Source organism: Lepidochelys kempii, chromosome 22 (assembly GCF_965140265.1).
Source record: "Lepidochelys kempii isolate rLepKem1 chromosome 22, rLepKem1.hap2, whole genome shotgun sequence".
Taxonomy (NCBI): domain Eukaryota; kingdom Metazoa; phylum Chordata; order Testudines; family Cheloniidae; genus Lepidochelys; species Lepidochelys kempii.
Genome location: NC_133277.1, coordinates 18,203,583 through 18,223,099, shown reverse-complemented (window position 1 = coordinate 18,223,099; position 19,517 = coordinate 18,203,583). Strand labels below are relative to the sequence as shown.

Below are 19,517 nucleotides of genomic sequence, written 5' to 3'. Positions count from 1 at the left end.
ATATTGGCAGGACGTGCTTTGCACTGTTCAGCCCACTCCTCTAGTGAGATAGGAAGCCTGGCTCCTCATCTTAAATCTGGCCCAGGCCAGCAGTAGCTGTGAGTCAGGCGGGGCTCCTGAGAGGAGCAACCTGTTTCAGCTCAGGGAAAGGTGTCTACAGGACAAACAGACTAGCGGTGGGGCTCAGTGGAGGCCAAAGACTGAGCGAACCGTGACGGCAGGGTTGAGACACTGGCAGGATCGAGGAGGGAAGCTTGCATTGCTGCTGTCCGTGCTGCACCTGCTGCGTGGATGGAGGATTGCTGAACAGCTAGACATGCCTCAGGCCTACCCTAAGGTGAAGAAAGACTTGTGGACACAAGGGCATTTCACGGGAGGTTTGAGAACTGCCAATTTAATGGTAGCTTAAGCACCATCTACAGCATGCTAAGTGAAGCCAGTTCCACGTGCTGGGCTGCAATTATTTGTGTAGGATGCTGATGTGTGTCCATCCTCCCACCCGGACTGCGTTCACTCTTCGACACAGTATGCAACATTCACCCTCTGTTCAGCAGTGGGGTCCCTTGGGCTACAGGTAGTTTGCTTGTTTTAACCTAAGGCAGAAGGTACTATGAAGTGACACGACCATAGGAAACCCATTTTGTGAGCAGCCCATGCCTTCTCCCACGGGAGCAGGAAGTGCTGTGGCCTAGACGGGTGAGAAATGGGATCACGGCTGGAGCTCAGGAGGCCCAGTACCAGCCCCTATCAGGACAGTGCTTTCATCCAAGGAACTAAGCACAGGAGGAAGAGAGTCTCTCCCTGTGCATAGGGCAGTGTGATACCTGTGGAGAAAAAGGCAGAGAAGTCACGTGTCCAAGATCACCGGCAGAACAGTGTAGAGAACCCAGGTCTCCCACGCACTAGCCCTGCACTCCAATGACTAGACTAAGCTTTGCCTTCCCCCAAGAAGCCCAGCACTGAATACTCAAGAGCCTCGGCACGCAGAGCTCTTCCACTACAAGGTGTGAGCCTAGACAGCCCAATGCAGTACCGAACAGCCGCGTTTCCCACAGCTCCTTCCAGGCTCCAACAACTGCAGAACAGCTCGGCCCACAGCATCTTGTGACAGACAGACACGAAAGCAACGAAGACAGCTAGGCTATAAAGCATGATCTGAAAAGGAGGAACGATATCAAATCTATGCATAATATACATACTTTTATTTATGAATTTGTATGTATACAGACTTTCTATACACACATTACCTACATAATAAAAATGTACATGTGTATACATGGTTGTATAAATATATAACTGTAGAAATCTCAGAACCGATCCTGCCTATTCACAGCGACGTCTCCAGTACAGATGCTTTGTTTGAGTGGCTGTCATTTGGGACTTGGACAAAAGGGGCAAGTGTCATTTGTGTTGGTTTGGGCCCAGAATTTGATGCACTGAAAAAGAGAGAGTCAATAAGGAGCCACCAGCCCAACTCGAAGGTGGTGTGTTATACAGAGATTCTATCAGTATCTTGCTGGTTTGGGGCGCTATCTCCAAGGGATGGTCTGCTCCAGATTGCATCATTAAGATTTCTGCATCTGGGGGATCGAGTCCACAGCGGGGAGCTTTTTAACATGGCAGGATCACTAAGTTCTCCTAACACAAAAAGCAACCATTCATGCTCTATGTGCTTCCTGTTTCCTCCTTAGCCGCAAAGGGCAGACAACTGGGCTTTGTCCCCCCCGCATTTCACTCTAGTGAACCATGGTTGAGATGTCTCCTGTACTGGCACTAAGATCAGCCTCTCCTCCCCCAGTTAACAATTCACAGCTCCCAAAGCGATGCACACTCAGTGGGGGCCAGCTCAGCAATTCACTCTCTATTCTAGAACCTTCGGCTGTGACCTACTCCAGAGCGGGACACAGTTTGGGTCTAACCCTCCAAACATGGAGAGGGCGAGAGAGAAGCATTTAGAGCACGAATCAGATGACTGTGCATTCTTAAAAACCGCAATGAAATGGCCACCTAAAGAGGGCAAACCTCCCAGCCCGAAGCGAAGACATGGAAAGGCTGGCTCACTGATTTCACCTGCCCCAGGGAGGACTATTCTTTCCTTTGGGAGCCTCATTTCCCAGGGGACTCCTGTCCCTTGCTCTGCATTTCCCACCAGCTCTGTTGGCTCCCCAGCCCAGGGGGAGGCTCAGGACCCTGAACCGCACAAGCCACGTAAGAAGAGCATTTCCTGGCCAAGCAGCTGGTCCCTGCTGAGTGGTAGGAGGATGGTGTCCCAAGCCAGGGCTGTGCACTACACTTACCTCCTTGTGGAGCACGTGAGAACAGGCCATCGGGTGGAGCTCACTGGGCTGCACGAGTTTCTGGCACATTAGACACAGCTTACAGGTAGCAGGGGCCTGGGTCACAGCAGCAAGCGTGCACACAGAAATGAGAGTCACAGAAGCCCGGTCACCAGGCGCAGCTCTAAGTGTCCTGCATCCCCCAGGGTCCACATGGTGCCTCATGTCCCCATCCCCACTAAGGAGGTACGGAGGGGGGCCTTGCCAGGGCTGAACATTTAAGTGGGGAAACCCTGGGGACAGGGAAGCGTACCGGCTATGTGGCACTGATCAGACCGTCTCCCTCAGGGCTCCGCTTGTTCATACTGCGATTGGGCTCTCTCCCGCCCCATGCCAGTGTTGCATGCTTGCCTATCCCAGGCACTGGTATGCCGCCTCAGGCCCTCACCTGTGCCCTGCTGTGGTGGCTGTTTCACTCCTTCCCCTTGTGCTGAGTGCTCATGGCCAGCAGATGGTGAGGTGCCTGGGCCCCTAGCCCTTCCCCCCGTCTCCAGTCTAAGGTTAGAGCCCAGAGCCTGCACTGAGGGTGCCGCCCAGCCTGTGGGGCACATTACAGGGGTGCACCCAGCACCCTGCAGGCCATGCTGGGGAACATGCAGGAACGCCCAGGTAACTAAGAACATCTTACATGTGATGGTGTCCCTGGGTAAGACACCTGAGCCGGTGGCAGGAACATAGGGGCGCTGATCTGGGGCAGAGGAGCAGGAAACATGGGGGCCCTGATTCGGCCAAGTGGCTGTTAGCAAAGATGATAAAAGGTATTAGGCATGTTTTAGAGGGAGCGTTGAAGTCACCCCAGGGTATTTACAGGGGGGTGATGGAGACCAGCAGGGAGGGGACCTGTTGGACTCTGACTATCGCCTCCTTGCACAGGATGGAAAGCTGGGAGCTCCGGCTTTGCCTCTGTGGATGCCATTTGTTTCCTATGGAATGGCCCTGTACAGTAGCACAGATCAGACCCATGCTGTAGTTCGCTCCTGCCCAGCCCTCCTTTGACGAGCTCCAACCAACTGCCACGGGGCTGCCTTGTCCAGGAGCCGAATGCTGCCTCCTTCAATACAACCCCTCCCTCCACCACTTGGACCCTGACACTACTCATGCAGCTGACCCACCTGGGCACCCACTGCTGCACCCTGATGCTCGGCCAGCTTTGCTGCTACCAGCTGATTCAGCTCTTCCATGGTCAGCCCTGCCATGGTTCTCCTCGCTGTCTTTATCTGCTGCAGTATGTTCGTCAGCTGGGCCCTGAGGAGACAGCGAGCGGGTCAGGAGCACAAGTTCTGGTCCCAGGTGCCAGTCAGCTGGAAGGTCTGTTTCTCCGTGGCAACCAGCACCCCTTCTAGCAAGGGACCTGAGATGCTGCCACAGGTTGGAGTCTGCCATGGCCTTTCCCTAACCACACGCTGAGGTCAGTCAGAGGTACCATTACTTGCCATGCTCTCCTCCAGAGGACAGCTGCAGCACGTGGACGACAGGGCACCAGTACTGTGGTTTCCATGCACTGATCCTCAGGGAACGCCTGGGAGGCAGGGCAGTACTATCGCCCCATGTTACAGGTGGGGGAACTGAGGCACAGAGATCAAATGATTTGTCCAAGGTCACACAGGGAAACTGTGTCACAGCTAGCACCCTACCCCGGGATCATGCTCTCATTGCACTGGAAATACTGGGATACCTTAGGGTGAGGCAAGTCTAGTGGCGCTAGTGAACCCAGAAAATCCATGTCCACCCAGAGAGCCCTGCAGTGGGGGCAAACAGCAGCAGTCATCCTTGCTGTTCGAACACACCAATGCAACACTACTGTGTGCTTTTATTCTGGGTCCCAGACTGCACCTCCCACCACAGCATCTGAGCCCCTTCCAGAAGGGTCTTCGCGAACACCGCAAAGTCTGTAACACACATCATGCACTGGCTTCAGTGCACTTCCCAACTGGTAGCAGAGTCAGTCCCAAGCCCTGGCCGAGGCAGAGGAATAGAGGGATCTCCATTATGCAGACAGAAAGCTGAAGCATTGACAGTGAGGTACTGCTACGTCTGCTGAGCAGTTACGGATGCTGCTAGAGGACCCAAGGTCATTTGCAGAGAATGCTCTGTGCACTGCTCGGCCCTACCCTGGAACCGCTGTCGCACCGCATTCTCAGAGCTTGCTCCCACGCTCCAGACAAACACCTTGGAGCCTTTCCTATGGCACTGTTGACTACACATTTTCGGAGACTCAAGTCCAGCCTCTTTTAACATCTCTGTTGCTACCCCACATGCAGGGCCCCACCCCAGACAGGGACACTCACTTGTTACACTGGGGAAATCGAGCCAAGAGCTTCTCCAGGATCTTTTCCAGCTTATCGACCGGCTGTGGCCTGTGAAACTCATGAGCACCCTTGACTCCTCCGAGCCCTGGCGGAGGCGGGATAGAGGCAGCAGATGTCATGTGAGGGCTGTGGGTGCTGACAAGAGATGCCAATACAGGGCTGTTCCTCCCTTGGGAAGCAGGCAGAGGGGGTGAGGGCTGATTAGGCCTGGAGACGACAGGGTTAAGGAGCGGGAAGGAGAGCGCCCGAGGATCAGCACTGGGCATGACCATGGGAACCGGGACCGGCCCAATGGGGAACGGGAGCCTAGGAGTAAGAGATGGATTGGGCTGAAATGCCGGCATCATGAACTCTGTCTGAGAGAGAGAGAAGAGAATACCGGTTAGAATAGGCTCGTGGGAAACCAGCCAGGAACTCCTTCCACCCAGACCACAGACATGAAAACCAGGGGGAGTGAGTGGCAATGAACCCACACCTCACAGATCCCCAGTTTCATCTCCCAGCCGGCCGATGAGTGCAGCTGCCATGCTATCACCAGAGGAACAAGGGGCACACTGTAACTTCTGAGCAGCCAACTGGCTAATACCATGAACATGTGCACGTGCCAGACCACTACCAAAGCCAGGGTTTGTGACCAGCCTGCACCTCCAGTCTGCCCAATACAGGCAACTGTCTACTGGGGTCAGCAGCGAGGCTCTCTGCTAGCCTTAGAAAAGCCCCGTGCATGAGTGACCAGGAACCCTTCACCCGGAGCATCTGGGCCAGGATTTGGGGTGTGACACTCACTTCTGATGGGGGTGGTGGCAGGGTGGGGGTTGGGATCTGTGGCAGGCTGCTCAGCTTTGCTCCATTCCTCACCAGCTGAATGTGAGCATTGAACTGGTCCTAAGAGAAAGAATGAAAAAACAAAAACAAAACAAAAAACATAAGGGGTGTGTGTTACCAAACACTATCAGCCCAAGAGTCTCCCTCGCTCCAGCATGCCATGGCTGCCTGGGTGAAGGGTCCTAACAGCAAGCACCCGCAGGCTGATTCCACACCCTAACACAGCTACAGTTTTGCTGGACTGGACTGTATGGGGGAGGCAAAGGAATTGTTGCTTATGCAAAAGCCTCACCCCAGCCTCTGCTGCCATGTTGACATACTGGATTTCCAGATACTGGCACAGGGCAAGCTGAGGCGTAGCTATCCACGGTCAGTTCTGAGGGGTAATCTGGGGTCACTGCATTTCTGTGGAGGACCATGTCCCCAGAGTACAGCTCACAAACCAAAAGAAAGAGTGATGATGTACAAACTTTCAAATGCAATCTCAGACACCCACTCAAGTGAATCCTATACACACAACTCAAGATGAGTCAAGTCCAGGACTAAATAGCTTTACTACAGAATGTTGTTCAGGAAGAAAAGAGAAACAAGCCTACAAACCTCTTGGGGAGGTGATGATGCGGTATTCGAGGGCATTTTATGGTTAGACATCAGTCAGACTCTCAGGCCTGCCTGAGTTGTCTTGCTTGCATTTTGTGTTTTAATTCCTAGGCCCTGACCCATCTGGACACGCCCATAATTAGTGTTTCCTATCTAATCAAGTTTATCTTTTACAATGCTCACTTATTTCACTTACTGATTGCATGCCCACCATAGAGTGGCTGGACAAGACAGATCATTTTATAACTGCCTTGCTATAGAAAGTAGTGCAGCTATTCGTGTGAGGAACAGATATATTTTAACAAATGGCAAAGTTATTGCCACAATAACATCACAGACCAAATTTGAGACTTTATTACAAAGGGAAGCTAAGTTTCTTCAGAACAGCACAAGGCAATGACCTTCAGCCCCACATAAAAAAAGACCCTGGCTGACCAAACATATCTTCAAAAGCCCTATGTTAGGAAGAGATTTCATTACAAATAAGATCATACATGTGTATTATAACAGCCTCCATGTATTTTGTTAGAATATTTACATGAAAGCGTGTATTAACAATAGAGCAACTGAACGCCATAGACAAATACAGAGATGGGTTCTAGGTATACAGCCTGCCATGAAGGCAACAAGAACCCAAAAACTAACTATACACCCTATGTCACAGTTTCTCTTTGTCAGAGCAGCATTCTGAATTTACCTGAAAGTTTTCCTCTCTGTGTTTAGCTGTCCCCTAATTCAGTGGGTTCAAACTACAGAAGGACAGATTTAGACTGAATCTCAGGAAAAACTTCCCAATTGTAAGAACTGTAGGACAATGGAACAAACTGCCTATGGCAGTTTTGGAGGCTCCTTGACTGGAGGTTTTCAAAAGGAGGCTGGATCGCCATCTGCCTTCAATGGTTTAGACACAACAAATCCTGCATATTGGACTTGATGACTCTTGTGGTCCTTTCTAACCCTACGATTCTATGGTTTGAGACCATATCTGAGGCACAGCATTGTCAAGGCCATTAACACCTGGCCATTTGGGAATGTCCATTTTCATGCTCATTGACAGAGTTACGCAGTTATTCCTATTACCTGTTTAAGCAGTAAGTGTTGGCAATGTGGTTGGAGCTGTAGGAGATACAGAACAGGGACAGTATGAGTCCCGAATAGTTTAATCTAATGATTATTTAAGGGCTTGCTTGAGAACACCTGACAAGACTTGCAGAATCAATGAAGGGGGGAAGAGGGAGGGGGAAGGGAAGAGGAGAGAGAGAAATAAACCCAATCTAGTACTTAAATTTGATTCACGTTCCCATTCCTCCCTCCTAAGTATTTTTAGGGGTTGCTTGATGCCCAGCAGAGACCCTACCCGGACACTTTCTTTGGTCATTCGTATCCTGTTCAGCCTCATTTCCCACTCCTGCTCGGGTTGTATGGTCTCCAGTGTGGGTGGCGCTGACCTACTCAGAGACAAGAAGAATTAAAAGCGAAAAGAGGGTTTGAGCCCATGTTGTTTGGTAGCAAAGTGGGAACAGCTACAAACAGAACAGACACACCTGTTTACACGTTACTCCCCATCATTTTTCTCCCAACCCTGCCCCTCTTCCCCTGTCCCTCCATTGCAACTCTAACCCACTTTCTTCTCAAAGCCAGGAAAGGAGGGTCCAATCCACACAGATTCCCCCTGTATAAAAGAGAGCAGAACTTCAGGTGTGGGAGTTAGGGCACAAGATGTGCATCTCCTGGATTCAGGTGAAGAAAACTACAGCACACAAACCTCAATAGATTTGGTGCATGACAGAGGCTCAGCAGACAAGAATATGGAATAGCTAAAGATTAAGGAAAAAACATGGAAAACTGGAACTCCACCATCCAGAGGACCTCAGGGCAGGAAACCTTAACTTGGTTGTAACAAAGTCTCTCACACTCAAACACAGACTAGTTGGGGTTTTAGGAGGGGATGAATAGGTGCAAACGGGGTTACTTTGCTCCCTATTGGCCTATACAGAACTCACCTGAGGTAGGTGAGGTGTAGCTCCGCCTCTTTTTCGGCTTCTTCTAGTTTCAGAACCAGCAGCTCCTTCCGGCTCTCCAAGGACAATATCTAATGGAGAGAGAGATCACACACATCGAACTCATGTACTTGATTATCTCCGCAGGCCATGTTGCTCATCCTCCCAGGCTGAGCTTGTCACTTTGCACAGTGCTTAGCACGACGGGGCCCCAATCCTGACAAACATTCATCAGCAGATCACAGTGCAGTAATTTCTCTTGCCCCCTGTGAAGAGCAAGACCCATCCAAAGAGCCTGACACTCCACTGTTCCTTTCACCCCTTTTGCAGGGAAGACACCCACTGTACCATTCCCAGCCTGCCATGATTATTAACTCTAGGCCAGTGGTTCTCAATCCACGGCCCGCTTGTGGCCAAGTCAGCACACAGCTGCGGCCCATGTGACTTCTCAGGGCCATACAGGTAGTTCATCTATTGTGTGGATGTGGCCCACATAACACACACAGAGCTGCATATGTGGCCCACAATGGTAAATCAGTTGACAACTACTGGACTGTGCACTGTTCTGCATCAATCCATGACTTGCAACCATGTGGCTTATACCAACCTCTGCTTTCCAAGCCCTTTCTGTTTCCTCCAGGATGTTCCTATTGATCTCATTGTGCTGGTTCTTCAGCTTATCTAGTTCCATCTCCCATACCTCCCTAGAAGCAAAAGCAGAACACGTCTGTTTAGGCACTAGTGTGACATGCTGACTGGCAACCTGGGACCACAGAACCGCCAAAATGTTGGGTAAGCTGCCAGTACATTCCTTGGATTGCACCCAGGATTGCACCCAGTTTGCAGACTATGGCAGCAATGACCTTCATCAGACATGTAGAGGCCGTAGATCTCAAGACCAAGCTGGCTCAGTGTATACAAGTGACCAGTCATTTCAGAGCAGGACATTGAACATCTTACTCTGAAATGGAATCAGCCATGGAGATCCTTGCAAACTTTCGTTCCTCAAAGTTACACCTTCTAAGACGGGGTTCAAAGATGGTAGTAATGAACGGTCCATTCTCCTTCTCTTTGTCTCTGTGTGCGTGGGGGGGGAAGGGGGGGGGAAGAGAGAGACGGCTGCCTAACAGTGCTGAAGGTTACTCCTTGCCAAGATTGTGTCCAAGTTTGGCAGAAAGAAAGACCACATGTCTGAACTAGAAAGAGACCTGAAAATGATGTGGGGGTTCCAGTGGATCACAAATTGAATATAAGTCAGCAACGAGCTGCAGTTGTGAAAAAGGCAAATATCACTCTGGGGTGTATTAACAGGACTGTCGTATGAAAGACATAGGAGGTAATTGTCCCGCTTTACTCAGCACTGGTGAGGCCTCACCTGCAGAACTGTATCTAGTTCTGGGTGCCGCACTTCAAGAAAGAAGTGGGTAAGCTGGAGAAAGTCCAGAGGAGAGCAACAACGATAGAAGTCTTAGAAAACTTGACCGATGAGGAAAGGTTAAAAAAAGGGGGCGTGTTTCGTCATGAGAAAAGACGACTGAGGGGGACCTGGGAACAGTCTTCCAATACATTAAGGGCAGGGATCAGTGGCTCTCCATGTCCACTGAAGGGAAGACAAGAAGTAATGGGCTTAATCTGCAGAAAGGGAGATTTAGGTTAGATTAGGAAAAACTTTCTAACTATAAGGATAGTTAAGCTCTAGAAGGAGCTTTCAATGGAGGTTGTGGAATTCCCGTGATTGGAGGTTTTTAAGAACAGGCTGGACAAACACCTGTCAGGGGAGGTCTAGGTTTACTGGTCCTGCCTCAGTGCAGGAAGCTGGACTAGATGGCCTCTTGAGGTCCCTTCCAGATGAATCAAAACCCCTGATCCAAACAGCCCAAACTCTGAAGAAGTTCTATCTTTAGGGTCTTATATTACTGCCCATTACTATTATCTGAGCACCCAAGTTTGGCTCTGGATCAGAACTTTGAAGCTTGAACTTGTCTCTACTCAGAACATAAATACTCCAAAGTTAAAAACAGCATTAGGGCAAAAGTATATGGCATACCTAGTTTGACCTCTGCAAGCACAAGTTCAGTTACAGGTAGAGGTGACAAAGTCATTCTGTATGGCCTAATTCTCATCCACACCAGTGAAGCACTTGGCAGTCTCTGCTCATGAGAAGCCTGTGCATAACACAGGTAGGGACTGATGGGCATTGGCAGAGCTGGGGAGGAAACAAAAAGCATGCACACTATCCCACATGCCTCTAGCCCGCATTATCAGCCTCTCACTTGGAGCATCACATTCACCCACAGGGAAAAAGGTGAAGCAAGTCTCACTTTGGAGCTAGTGCATGTGATTTAATGTTTCCAATGAATTAAGGGGAAGGGAATGGAAGGAGAGCACTCCACAGAACTGATTTTATAAAAACAGAGTCCTACTTTTCATCAGACTGCTCTGCGATTAGAGAAACAATTTTATTTTCCTTCTCCTCCTGTTCTTTCAGTAACCTGCAAAAGGGAGAAAGGACAGACCAAGTCACTTACTGCAAATGTGGAGCCTTTCACTTATCACTGCTACAGGGCTCAGAACTAAAAGCACATCAAAGTCAGGAGCTCCATACAGTGATCTACATTGAGAAATCAACCACATCAGTATTTTTGTAAGGATTCCAGTGATGCTTTCAGGGGAGGATAATCTTCGCTATATCATGAAATTGTGCAAAGAAAGCCATTGTCCAAGGACCGGTTTATTTGCAGAGGGACACACAGGAAGTGGATTTGGTACTTGGATTATTATTATTAAGAAGGTAGTTTTAGAAGGACTGTTTAGAAAAATGCAATGGCTGTGCTCTTCAAAATAAGACCTACAGCATGGGACAGTTGATGATACACTTTGGGAGAGAGTTTAAGATCATCCCCTCCCTTCTCCCAAAAGGAACCCAAAGTACTTTACAAAGTATGAGCCAAATTCTGCTCACTTTATCCATGTAACAGTCCCATTGGAACCAGTGAGGCAATTTGCATGAGAAAGGCAAGCAGCATCTGGCCCTAGAGAAGAACAGCAGCTGTTTTACAGTGCATCCCAACTCAACCCTCCACAGCAGCTCGGGGTGAGCAGCAAGGAACAACTCAGCCACCCAAAACTGTTAGCTGTCTATAGGGCACCCATCCATGCAGCATCTGAGCAAACCATCCACAGGGGTAACTCTGGGTAGACAGGGAGTCATCAATCAAACTGAAATTGGGCCACAACACCAAGATGGCAAAGCACCAAAGGACTGAGTGACCCCAACTACTCAGGGCTTCAGCTGTATGTCTCCTTTGTCAAGATCAGTCAGCATTTACAGCCAACAACCTTGACATTGTCTCTTGGAAAATACATTCATTTTGGGGAGCCTCTGTATACTTAGATCTACTACAGACAGAGTTGCTTAAAACCTGAACAGACCTCCCCTAATATATTAAAATACATACTGCTAGAGATGCTTTTGACAGTCCAGAAAGGTCGCATGGTGGTGCGGTCTCTATCTAGTGCATCAAACTAACCAGAGGGGGCCCTAGTGTTCAGTCACACACAGTTTTATTTCAATAAACACTTGGTCTCCCAGAGGAATACCTTCTGCCTTTCTCACAGAGCTTCTCAATTTCGGCTTTCAGATCCTGCTCCTTTTGCAAGAATTCTTTCTTCTCTTTCTCCATCTTCTTCTTGGTCTCTTCTCGTTTGATCGTCACATCCTGAATGGCCTTCAAGATCTCCTAGAGTATAGCCACCACCAAGCAAATAAAGAACATAAGCTCACCACAAGATTGTTTTTTTTAAATTCTGAACTTGGTACAAGTAATTATGCACACAATTAAATGTGCCACAAAAGGGTTTTAAAAGATTAATGTTAGAACATTAGTTAAGCGAGGCAATGGGCTGAGACTTATGAACAGGAAACTAGAATCTGCTGTACATGACAGATGAGTGGTCTACGTCACAGGTTTTCATGCAGGGAGGAGTGGGGGGTTCACAAACAGGTGTCAGGGGTTAATAACCTTCCTCCCTTTCTTTAAATCTAGTTGAGAGGATGTGCTCAAGCTTTTTTCTGTTCTGACAAGGGGTCACAGTATGGAAGAAGAGGCTGAGAACCAATGGTCTAATCCAATGGCTCTCAAGCTGCAGGCCACACTGGTCACACAGTGCTAACTCTCCTTGTTCCCAGCTCCTGTGATTCATACATGAAACACTTCCCTAGTGCTATTGCTGTTGTTGTCATGGGGATGTTAGGAAATCATGAATGGGAAGGGACCTGACCACGACATGCTGTTTATTCAGATGTAGTTACATGATTAAAGATTTGGAAAAGTCGACATCTAAACAAGTCCTTAGCCCTGACTCTCGCCGTGACCAATATCTGATGCTTAGAAGAATCCCCACACACTTGGCAAGTTGTGCTATGTTCCCCATAAGAGAAATCCCTGCCTGACCTCTCCAAGCAGCATCTTGTGCTCTGCAGCATAGCACTGGATTACCCCAGTTTAGCAGTACAATTGTGAATGGTGCTGGGCAGGCTGGATGTTGAGAGAAAAAGTGCTTCATCTGATACCTGGTGATTCTTCATCTCTTCTTCCCGACGTTGCTGGAGCTGCTTGAGCTGCACCTGGAGTTGATTCTCCACCTGCCTCTGTTTGTCTAGCACTTCCTGGTAACGTTCCTTCAACAAAGCCCTCTCAGACATCATTTTGCCCTGTAATGGACAAACGTGTAGGTAAATGTTTCCTCTCACCTACTGCATCAAAGAGAATGATACAGACAGACCTGTCATGCAGTACAAAGTGATGATGCATCCGATGAAGTGAGCTGTAGCTCACGAAAGCTTATGCTCAAATAAATTTGTTAGTCTCTAAGGTGCCACAAGTCCTCCTGTTCTTTATACTATATTAACGTTTCCCAACCTAACACGAGTGCTATGACAATTCATGTCAAACTCTTTGGGAACAAAGGAGCTCAAAAAGAGCAAGGGTGAGAGAGATTTGGAAAGAAATAAGTCAGTGGTATTTTAACAGCCTTGTGGCCAAAGTGAAATAAAGGTAGGTCCAAGGTATCATACTGTAAGAAAAACAACAGGGCTTGAACCCTGGGTCCTGGCTTAGACCCACCACCTTATGGGGTCCCGGGACCCTGAGTTAGCATGATTTATGCTTAGACAGAAGGGCGCTAGGCTTGAGCCTGAATCCGGAGCTACACTGCAGTATAGACACACCCAATGTCATTTTACCTGTAAGTAAACAGAGAGGATTTAGGGCCACATTTTCAGTGGTCCCGTTGGGATCCTGAGTTCCCACTGACTTCACTGAGTTGGAAACCCTGATAACAGAGAATGGAGGCCTCCTCAGGCCTGAGTAACTTGCCCAGTGACAGAGTTAGTAAAAGATCTGTGATCGGAACCCAGGAATTTGAGAAGTAGTCCCCTGTTCTAATCACAAGACTGGCTGTTCTTTAGTATTGTACTCACCAAGTTCTTTTCAATATCTTGATCTGTGTTCACCTCCATGTCAGCAGTCTTGAAGTCAGTCTGCAAAGGTAGAAATGATTACTTGTGTTGAGCTCTTTGGAGGTGCAAGCAATAGTTTCATGCACAAACAGTTCCCACTTTTAGAGGAACTTTTAGTTGTCTCCTGAGCCAGCCCTGACACCATTTCATTCATCAGCCTTGAAGAAACATTAGACAACCGGGCAGCACGACTGGGACCAGACTCAGTGCTCACATCAGTTGGTGCTCATAATTCCCCCACCCTCTTTTTTGTTTACAAAAGACAATACGCACATACTGTAACTGATTTTACGAGGTACAGAGGCATGTATTGCTTTGTATCGGGAATGCCTGCAGTCCATTTCACTCATTACTATGCTATCTGCCATTCTCACATCCTTCCCTCCTACAAAATAGCTGACATCTGTAACACCCTACCAAGGAAAGAGCCCTTCCAGGGAGCCTAGAAAATGACCTCTACAAACCAGGGAAATCAGAAACCATTCAGAATAGACACAGAAGCTTTAATTCTTCCTGCTACAAGAGGCATATATCGCATGAACATTTTGGCAAAGGACAACGAGGATTGTTCCAAACCTAAGAAGATTACTGGATTTTAAAAGGGATCCTGTCTCTAGGAAGAGTTCCAGCAGGATCCTCTGCCACATCACATACTGTGGATTGGTGGATTAAAAGGCCCTATGGAGCTATTAAGCATTTACTTGCCTGAAACAAACAAAACAACCAGAAAACCAGAAGAGCTTGCCTGGTGCACACAGCAGGCTCTCAGTTGGGAATCAGTGCTTCTGTCTTCCACCTCCGCAACACTGCCCCCTCCCCCTACCCCCCAATCAAAAAACCCAAGCTAGAGAAAACTCAAGCTTCATGAACATAAGGAAACTGGTACCTGACCTGCACTGCAATGTTCTGAGAGGGCTTCTGGGATGAAGCTTTCTGATCTGAGTCCTGCGCAACTCTGCTGTTTTCAATCCCATTCTCCCCATTTGGTGGCACTTTCAGGGGTTTACTATCCAGCTCCAGACCCCTATCCCCTCTGGCCTGCTGCAAGTGTGAAGCTTCCAGTTCACCTTCAGAGCAATTATTGGTAGCATATTGCTGTTCTGCATGGACATCAACCTGGAAGTGCAGAGAAACTGTTTGCAGATTTTCCCCAGTCAGCAAGGTTCTTTCTTCTTCCACCACACTGTCTGAACCCTCTGAACCAGACTGATAAAGCTCTTCATTTGAGGAACACGCCTGCGTCTCTCTGGAAACAGCACCAGAGTGTCCTACCGCTCTGGGCATAGGTTCTTCTCCTTTGTTCTCTGCAGCCAGCAGTGATGCATCAGTCAGCAATATCCCAGGATCACTTTCTGCTCCTCCTGAATGAGCATCTCCTGTACTCTCACTTGTTATTGGTTGGCTATGATCGGCAGCTTCCAATGATAGGGGATCATTCTCATTTTCTTGTATAGAAAGGTCACTTATGCTATTCAAAAGAAACAGATACTAATCCATACTTTGCATTCTGATTGCATCTTTCACCCAAGTCTCTAAATAAGTGCTTTAAAAAGTATATCCCACAATCAACCTGTGCGGTAGTTCAATGTTCTCATATTACAGATGGAGAAACTGAGATAGAGGAGAAGCAACTTATCCAAGCCCACACGGCAAGTCTGTGGCAGAGCCAAAATCTCAGACCAAGGAGACCCAAGTTACCATTAGGCCACACTCCCACATTTGCTCTATTTATCGTACACTCTTTAATTGGTTCCATTCTCTTTGCTGGTAGGGATTTTAGAAACTTTCACTCAGAATCTACAACTAGAAGACCATACCCATCACTGGGCTGCAGGGAGAAGAGGACTAGTAGAGAAATGGTCTTCAGTTTTCCCCCACTGTCTATGCCCTCCATATGCTGTCTTAAAACAAACTAGTTCAATAAGTTAACAACACATTGGACTTCTGCCACTAAGGTCCGTGCTGCTTTTGCAGAAGTAAGAGGCCATTAAAAGGAACCATTTGATTGATTGATTTTGTGCACAAACCATCAGCGAGCGACCTGACACATACACACACACACCCCTACACCCTACCTCACAGGCAAACTGTCAAGTTCTTTGTATGGGTCTGATTCTCGCGGGGCCAGCTGGCCAGCAGTGGATTTCTCAGGAACTGGCACCTCATCCTTGGTTTGCTCTGACGCCATAGTCCTTTCACTGCAGTTAAAAATTATCATTAGTATTACAGAAGCCCATAGAGGTCCCTGGCAATATGAGGGCCCCCTTGTGCTAAGGACTATATGAACATGTCATAAGAATCCCCACTGCAAAGAGTTTACAGTCAACTCAGACAAGACAAAGGGTCGAAAAAAGAATGTATCGCTATCAGCATTTTACAGATGGGAAACATGAAGCATTAAAAAGAGATACATTTCCTATTTATTTATAACTTTAAAAGTATAGGACATTACAACAAAGACAAACCTGTTTAAAACAGAATCTCTGGGAACCATTAAAGTGGATATATCTGTATATGGCATCTACAGACATTGTGGGTTATTACCACCAGACATCAGTTAACAGATGAGTAAAGATAAAATCACTAAAATGACAGCTGTACCATCTTCTAATATCAAAGAGATCAATAGGGTCTCAGTGACAACCACACACAAACTATGAAACAGGAAACAAGTAACTGCTGATGACGCATGATACCAGTATCCCTTTTCACCAAATACTCGACCCGTGGGGCTGTCCCACGGCAACCTTGCAAACATGCAATATACACAATACAGGACTATCCAGTGTGACTCATTTCAGAGTAGCAGCCGTGTTAGTCTGTATCCGCAAAAAGAACAGGAGGACTTGTGGCACCTTAGAGACTAACCAATTTATTAGAGCATAAGCTTTCGTGAGCTACAGCCCACTTCATCGGATGTTAGTCTCTAAGGTGCCACAAGTCCTCCTCTTCTTTTTGCAGTGTGACTCAATCACTTTACAGTCACTTTACTTTACTGAGACCAGCTGAAATTCTTCAGTGGATATTTGACAAACAAGTCTATATATTTGCACGGGGAGGAACACATGGATTTCATACACAGCGTTCACAGTTTTAAAAGCTCGTCTACACCAGAAAAATGGGTCGGGGGCATGAACTAACCTCAGCCTGCTGCTTGGTGTAGATGCACAGCAAGGCCTTTTCCCTCAAGGGGCAGGCTGAGTCCCACCCGAGGCTGGTCGAGAGAGGAAAGAGGTGTTGCAAAGCAGCCACGTGAGAAACAGAAGGTGTGAGGAGGCAGAGCTCAGTGAACGCACCCTGAGCGGCCCCCCCTCCGCCCACTCTGACAAGCCTGGACGCCGGGAGCGGGGCCCCTGAAGCGCAGAGCAGAAGGTGACGCTGTGGGAACCAGGCTCCCCCTGGCCGGGGGCACGGCTGGGCCCGTAGCGACTGTGGAGAAGGGGCAGGTCCCCCCCAGGGACAGGTGCTGGAGCAGCGGCTTCTTGGATGGGGGGGGGCCCAGGCTGGGGCGGCCCTGCCCAGGGAAGGGGGGAGCAGCCACTGTCGTGGGGGTGGGGCCGGGGGCTTCTCAGGCAGGCGCCAGGGGGGCTCTTGGGGCAGAAGATGGGGACCTTGCTCAGACACCCCCCATTGGGGCGGGGCCGGGGACCCCCCCTGGGCGGGGAGGGAGAAGGGGGGCCGGGGGGACCCCCCAGGGCCAGTGGGAGAAGGGGACCCCCCAGGGCGGGGAGGGAGAAGGGGGGCCGGGGGTGGGGGGGGGAGAAGGGGGGCCGGGGGGGACCCCCCAGGGCGGGGGGGGAGAAGGGGGGCCGGGGGGAGAAGGGGACCCCCCAGGGCGGGCGGGAGAAAGGGGGCCGGACCCCCCAGGGCAGGGGGGGAGAAGGGGGGCTGGGGGTGGGGGGACCCCCAGGGCGGGGAGGGAGAAGGGGGGCCGGGGGGACCCCCCAGGGCGGGGAGGGAGAAGGGGGGCTGGGGGGAGAAGGGGACCCCCCAGGGCGGGAGGGGAGAAGGGGGGCCGGGGGGACCCCAGGGCGGGGGGCCGGGGGTGGGGGGGGGAGAAGGGGGGCCGGGGGTGGGGGGACCCCCAGGGCGGGGGGGGAGAAGGGGGGCCGGGGGGACCCCCAGGGCGGGGGGGAGAAGGGGGGCCGGGGCCGGGGGGACCCCCAGGGCGGGGGGGGAGAAGGGGGGCCGGGGCCGGGGGGACCCCCAGGGCGGGGGGGAGAAGGGGGGCCGGGAGTGGGGGGACCCCCAGGGCGGGGGGGAGAAGGGGGGCCGGGGGGACCCCCAGGGCGGGGGGGAGAAGGGGGGCCGGGGCCGGGGGGACCCCCAGGGCGGGGAGGGAGAAGGGGGGCCGGGGGGAGAAGGGGACCCCCAGGGCGGGGAGGGAGAAGGGGGGCCGGGGGGACCCCCAGGGCGGGGGGGGAGAAGGGGGGCCGGGGGGACCCCCAGGGCGGGGGGGAGAAGGGGGGCCGAAGGGCGGGGACCCCCGAGGGGGAGGGGCGCGGAGGCCGGGCCGGGGCCGCGCACCCACCTGCGGCCGGAGCCAGGCCTCGCAGCGCCCCCTCGCCGGACACTTCCTGGGCCGCTCGCCGAGGAGCCGGCGGAGCGAGCGGGGCGAAGAGGCGGCGCCCCCGCCGGCCGGAGCTGGCTCCGCTCCCGAGAGCGCCCCCTGCGGCCGGAGGTCCGGCCCCGGCGGACACGGGACCTGTCCCTGGGCGCCGTTGACAGCGACCCGCTAGAGACCCCAGAGAGCTCGCCCCGGGAGCCCGCTAGAGACCCCAGAGAGCTCGCCCCGGGAGCCCGCTAGAAACCCTAGAGAGCTCGCCCCGGGAGCCCGCTAGAAACCCCAGAGAGCTCGCCCCGGGAGCCCGCTAGAGACCCCAGAGAGCTCGCCCCGGGAACCCGCTAGAGACCCCAGAGAGCTCGCCCCGGGAGCCCGCTAGAGACCCCAGAGAGCTCGCCCCGGGAACCCGCTAGAGACCCCAGAGAGCTCGCCCCGGGAGCCCGCTAGAGACCCCAGAGAGCTCGCCCCGGGAGCCCGCTAGAGACCCCAGAGAGCTCGCCCCGGGAACCCGCTAGAAACCCCAGAGAGCTCGCCCCGGGAACCCGCTAGAAACCCCAGAGAGCTCGCCCCGGGAACCCGCTAGAGACCCCAGAGAGCTCGCCCCGGGAACCCGCTAGAGACCCCAGAGAGCTCGCCCCGGGAGCCCGCTAGAGACCCCAGAGAGCTCGCCCCGGGAACCCGCTAGAGACCCCAGAGAGCTCGCCCCGGGAGCCCGCTAGAGACCCCAGAGAGCTCGCCCCGGGAACCCGCTAGAGACCCCAGAGAGCTCGCCCCGGGAGCCCGCTAGAGACCCCAGAGAGCTCGCCCCGGGAGCCCGCTAGAGACCCCAGAGAGCTCGCCCCGGGAACCCGCTAGAAACCCCAGAGAGCTCGCCCCGGGAACCCGCTAGAAACCCCAGAGAGCTCGCCCCGGGAACCCGCTAGAGACCCCAGAGAGCTCGCCCCGGGAACCCGCTAGAGACCCCAGAGAGCTCGCCCCGGGAGCCCGCTAGAGACCCCAGAGAGCTCGCCCCGGGAACCCGCTAGAGACCCCAGAGAGCTCGCCCCGGGAACCCGCTAGAGACCCCAGAGAGCTCGCCCCGGGAACCCGCTAGAGACCCCAGAGAGCTCGCCCCGGGAGCCCGCTAGAGACCCCAGAGAGCTCGCCCCGGGAGCCCGCTAGAGACCCCAGAGAGCTCGCCCCGGGAGCCCGCTAGAGACCCCAGAGAGCTCGCCCCGGGAGCCCGCTAGAGACCCCAGAGAGCTCGCCCCGGGAGCCCGCTAGAGACCCCAGAGAGCTCGCCCCGGGAGCCCGCTAGAGACCCCAGAGAGCTCGCCCCGGGAGCCCGCTAGAGACCCCAGAGAGCTCGCCCCGGGAACCCGC

General features: G+C 51.9%; 1 protein-coding gene across 5 annotated transcripts; it reads right to left on the bottom strand.

Annotated features, from left to right (window-relative positions):
• Positions 1–358: 358 nt before the first annotated feature.
• On the bottom strand, positions 359–18,378 carry RNF214 (ring finger protein 214). Of its 5 annotated transcripts, XM_073321069.1 has the most exons (18): positions 18,123–18,378; positions 16,733–16,805; positions 15,667–15,789; positions 14,483–15,059; positions 13,553–13,612; positions 12,644–12,784; positions 11,671–11,810; positions 10,494–10,562; positions 8,678–8,774; positions 8,074–8,162; positions 7,428–7,518; positions 5,432–5,530; positions 4,625–5,001; positions 3,449–3,581; positions 2,965–3,072; positions 2,298–2,393; positions 1,034–1,155; positions 364–824 (listed from the first exon to the last, which is right to left on the bottom strand). In XM_073321069.1, the coding sequence occupies exons 3-18, from the start codon at positions 15,777–15,779 to the stop codon at positions 710–712; spliced, it is 2,427 nt and encodes an 808-aa protein (XP_073177170.1). In that variant the 5' UTR covers positions 15,780–15,789; positions 16,733–16,805; positions 18,123–18,378; the 3' UTR covers positions 364–709. The 5 variants fall into 5 exon arrangements, with proteins under 5 accessions (XP_073177174.1, XP_073177170.1, XP_073177172.1 ...); XM_073321073.1 differs by lacking the exon at positions 16,733–16,805 and having other exon boundaries at positions 359–824; positions 18,123–18,377; XM_073321071.1 differs by lacking the exon at positions 2,965–3,072 and having other exon boundaries at positions 365–824; positions 18,123–18,377.
• Between the last annotated feature and the right edge of the window lie 1,139 nt (positions 18,379–19,517).

Coding starts and splice junctions, on each gene's coding strand:
- RNF214 (XM_073321069.1), bottom strand. CDS start 15,779: ATGGCGTCAGAGCAAACCAAGGATGAGGTGCCAGTTCCTGAGAAATCC. Junction 5,531..7,427: donor TGACCAAAGAAAGTGTCCGG/GTAGGGTCTCTG, acceptor TCTTTCTCTTAG/GACCAGTTCAATGCTCACAT. Junction 5,002..5,431: donor TGCCACCACCCCCATCAGAA/GTGAGTGTCACA, acceptor TCTCTCTCTCAG/ACAGAGTTCATGATGCCGGC.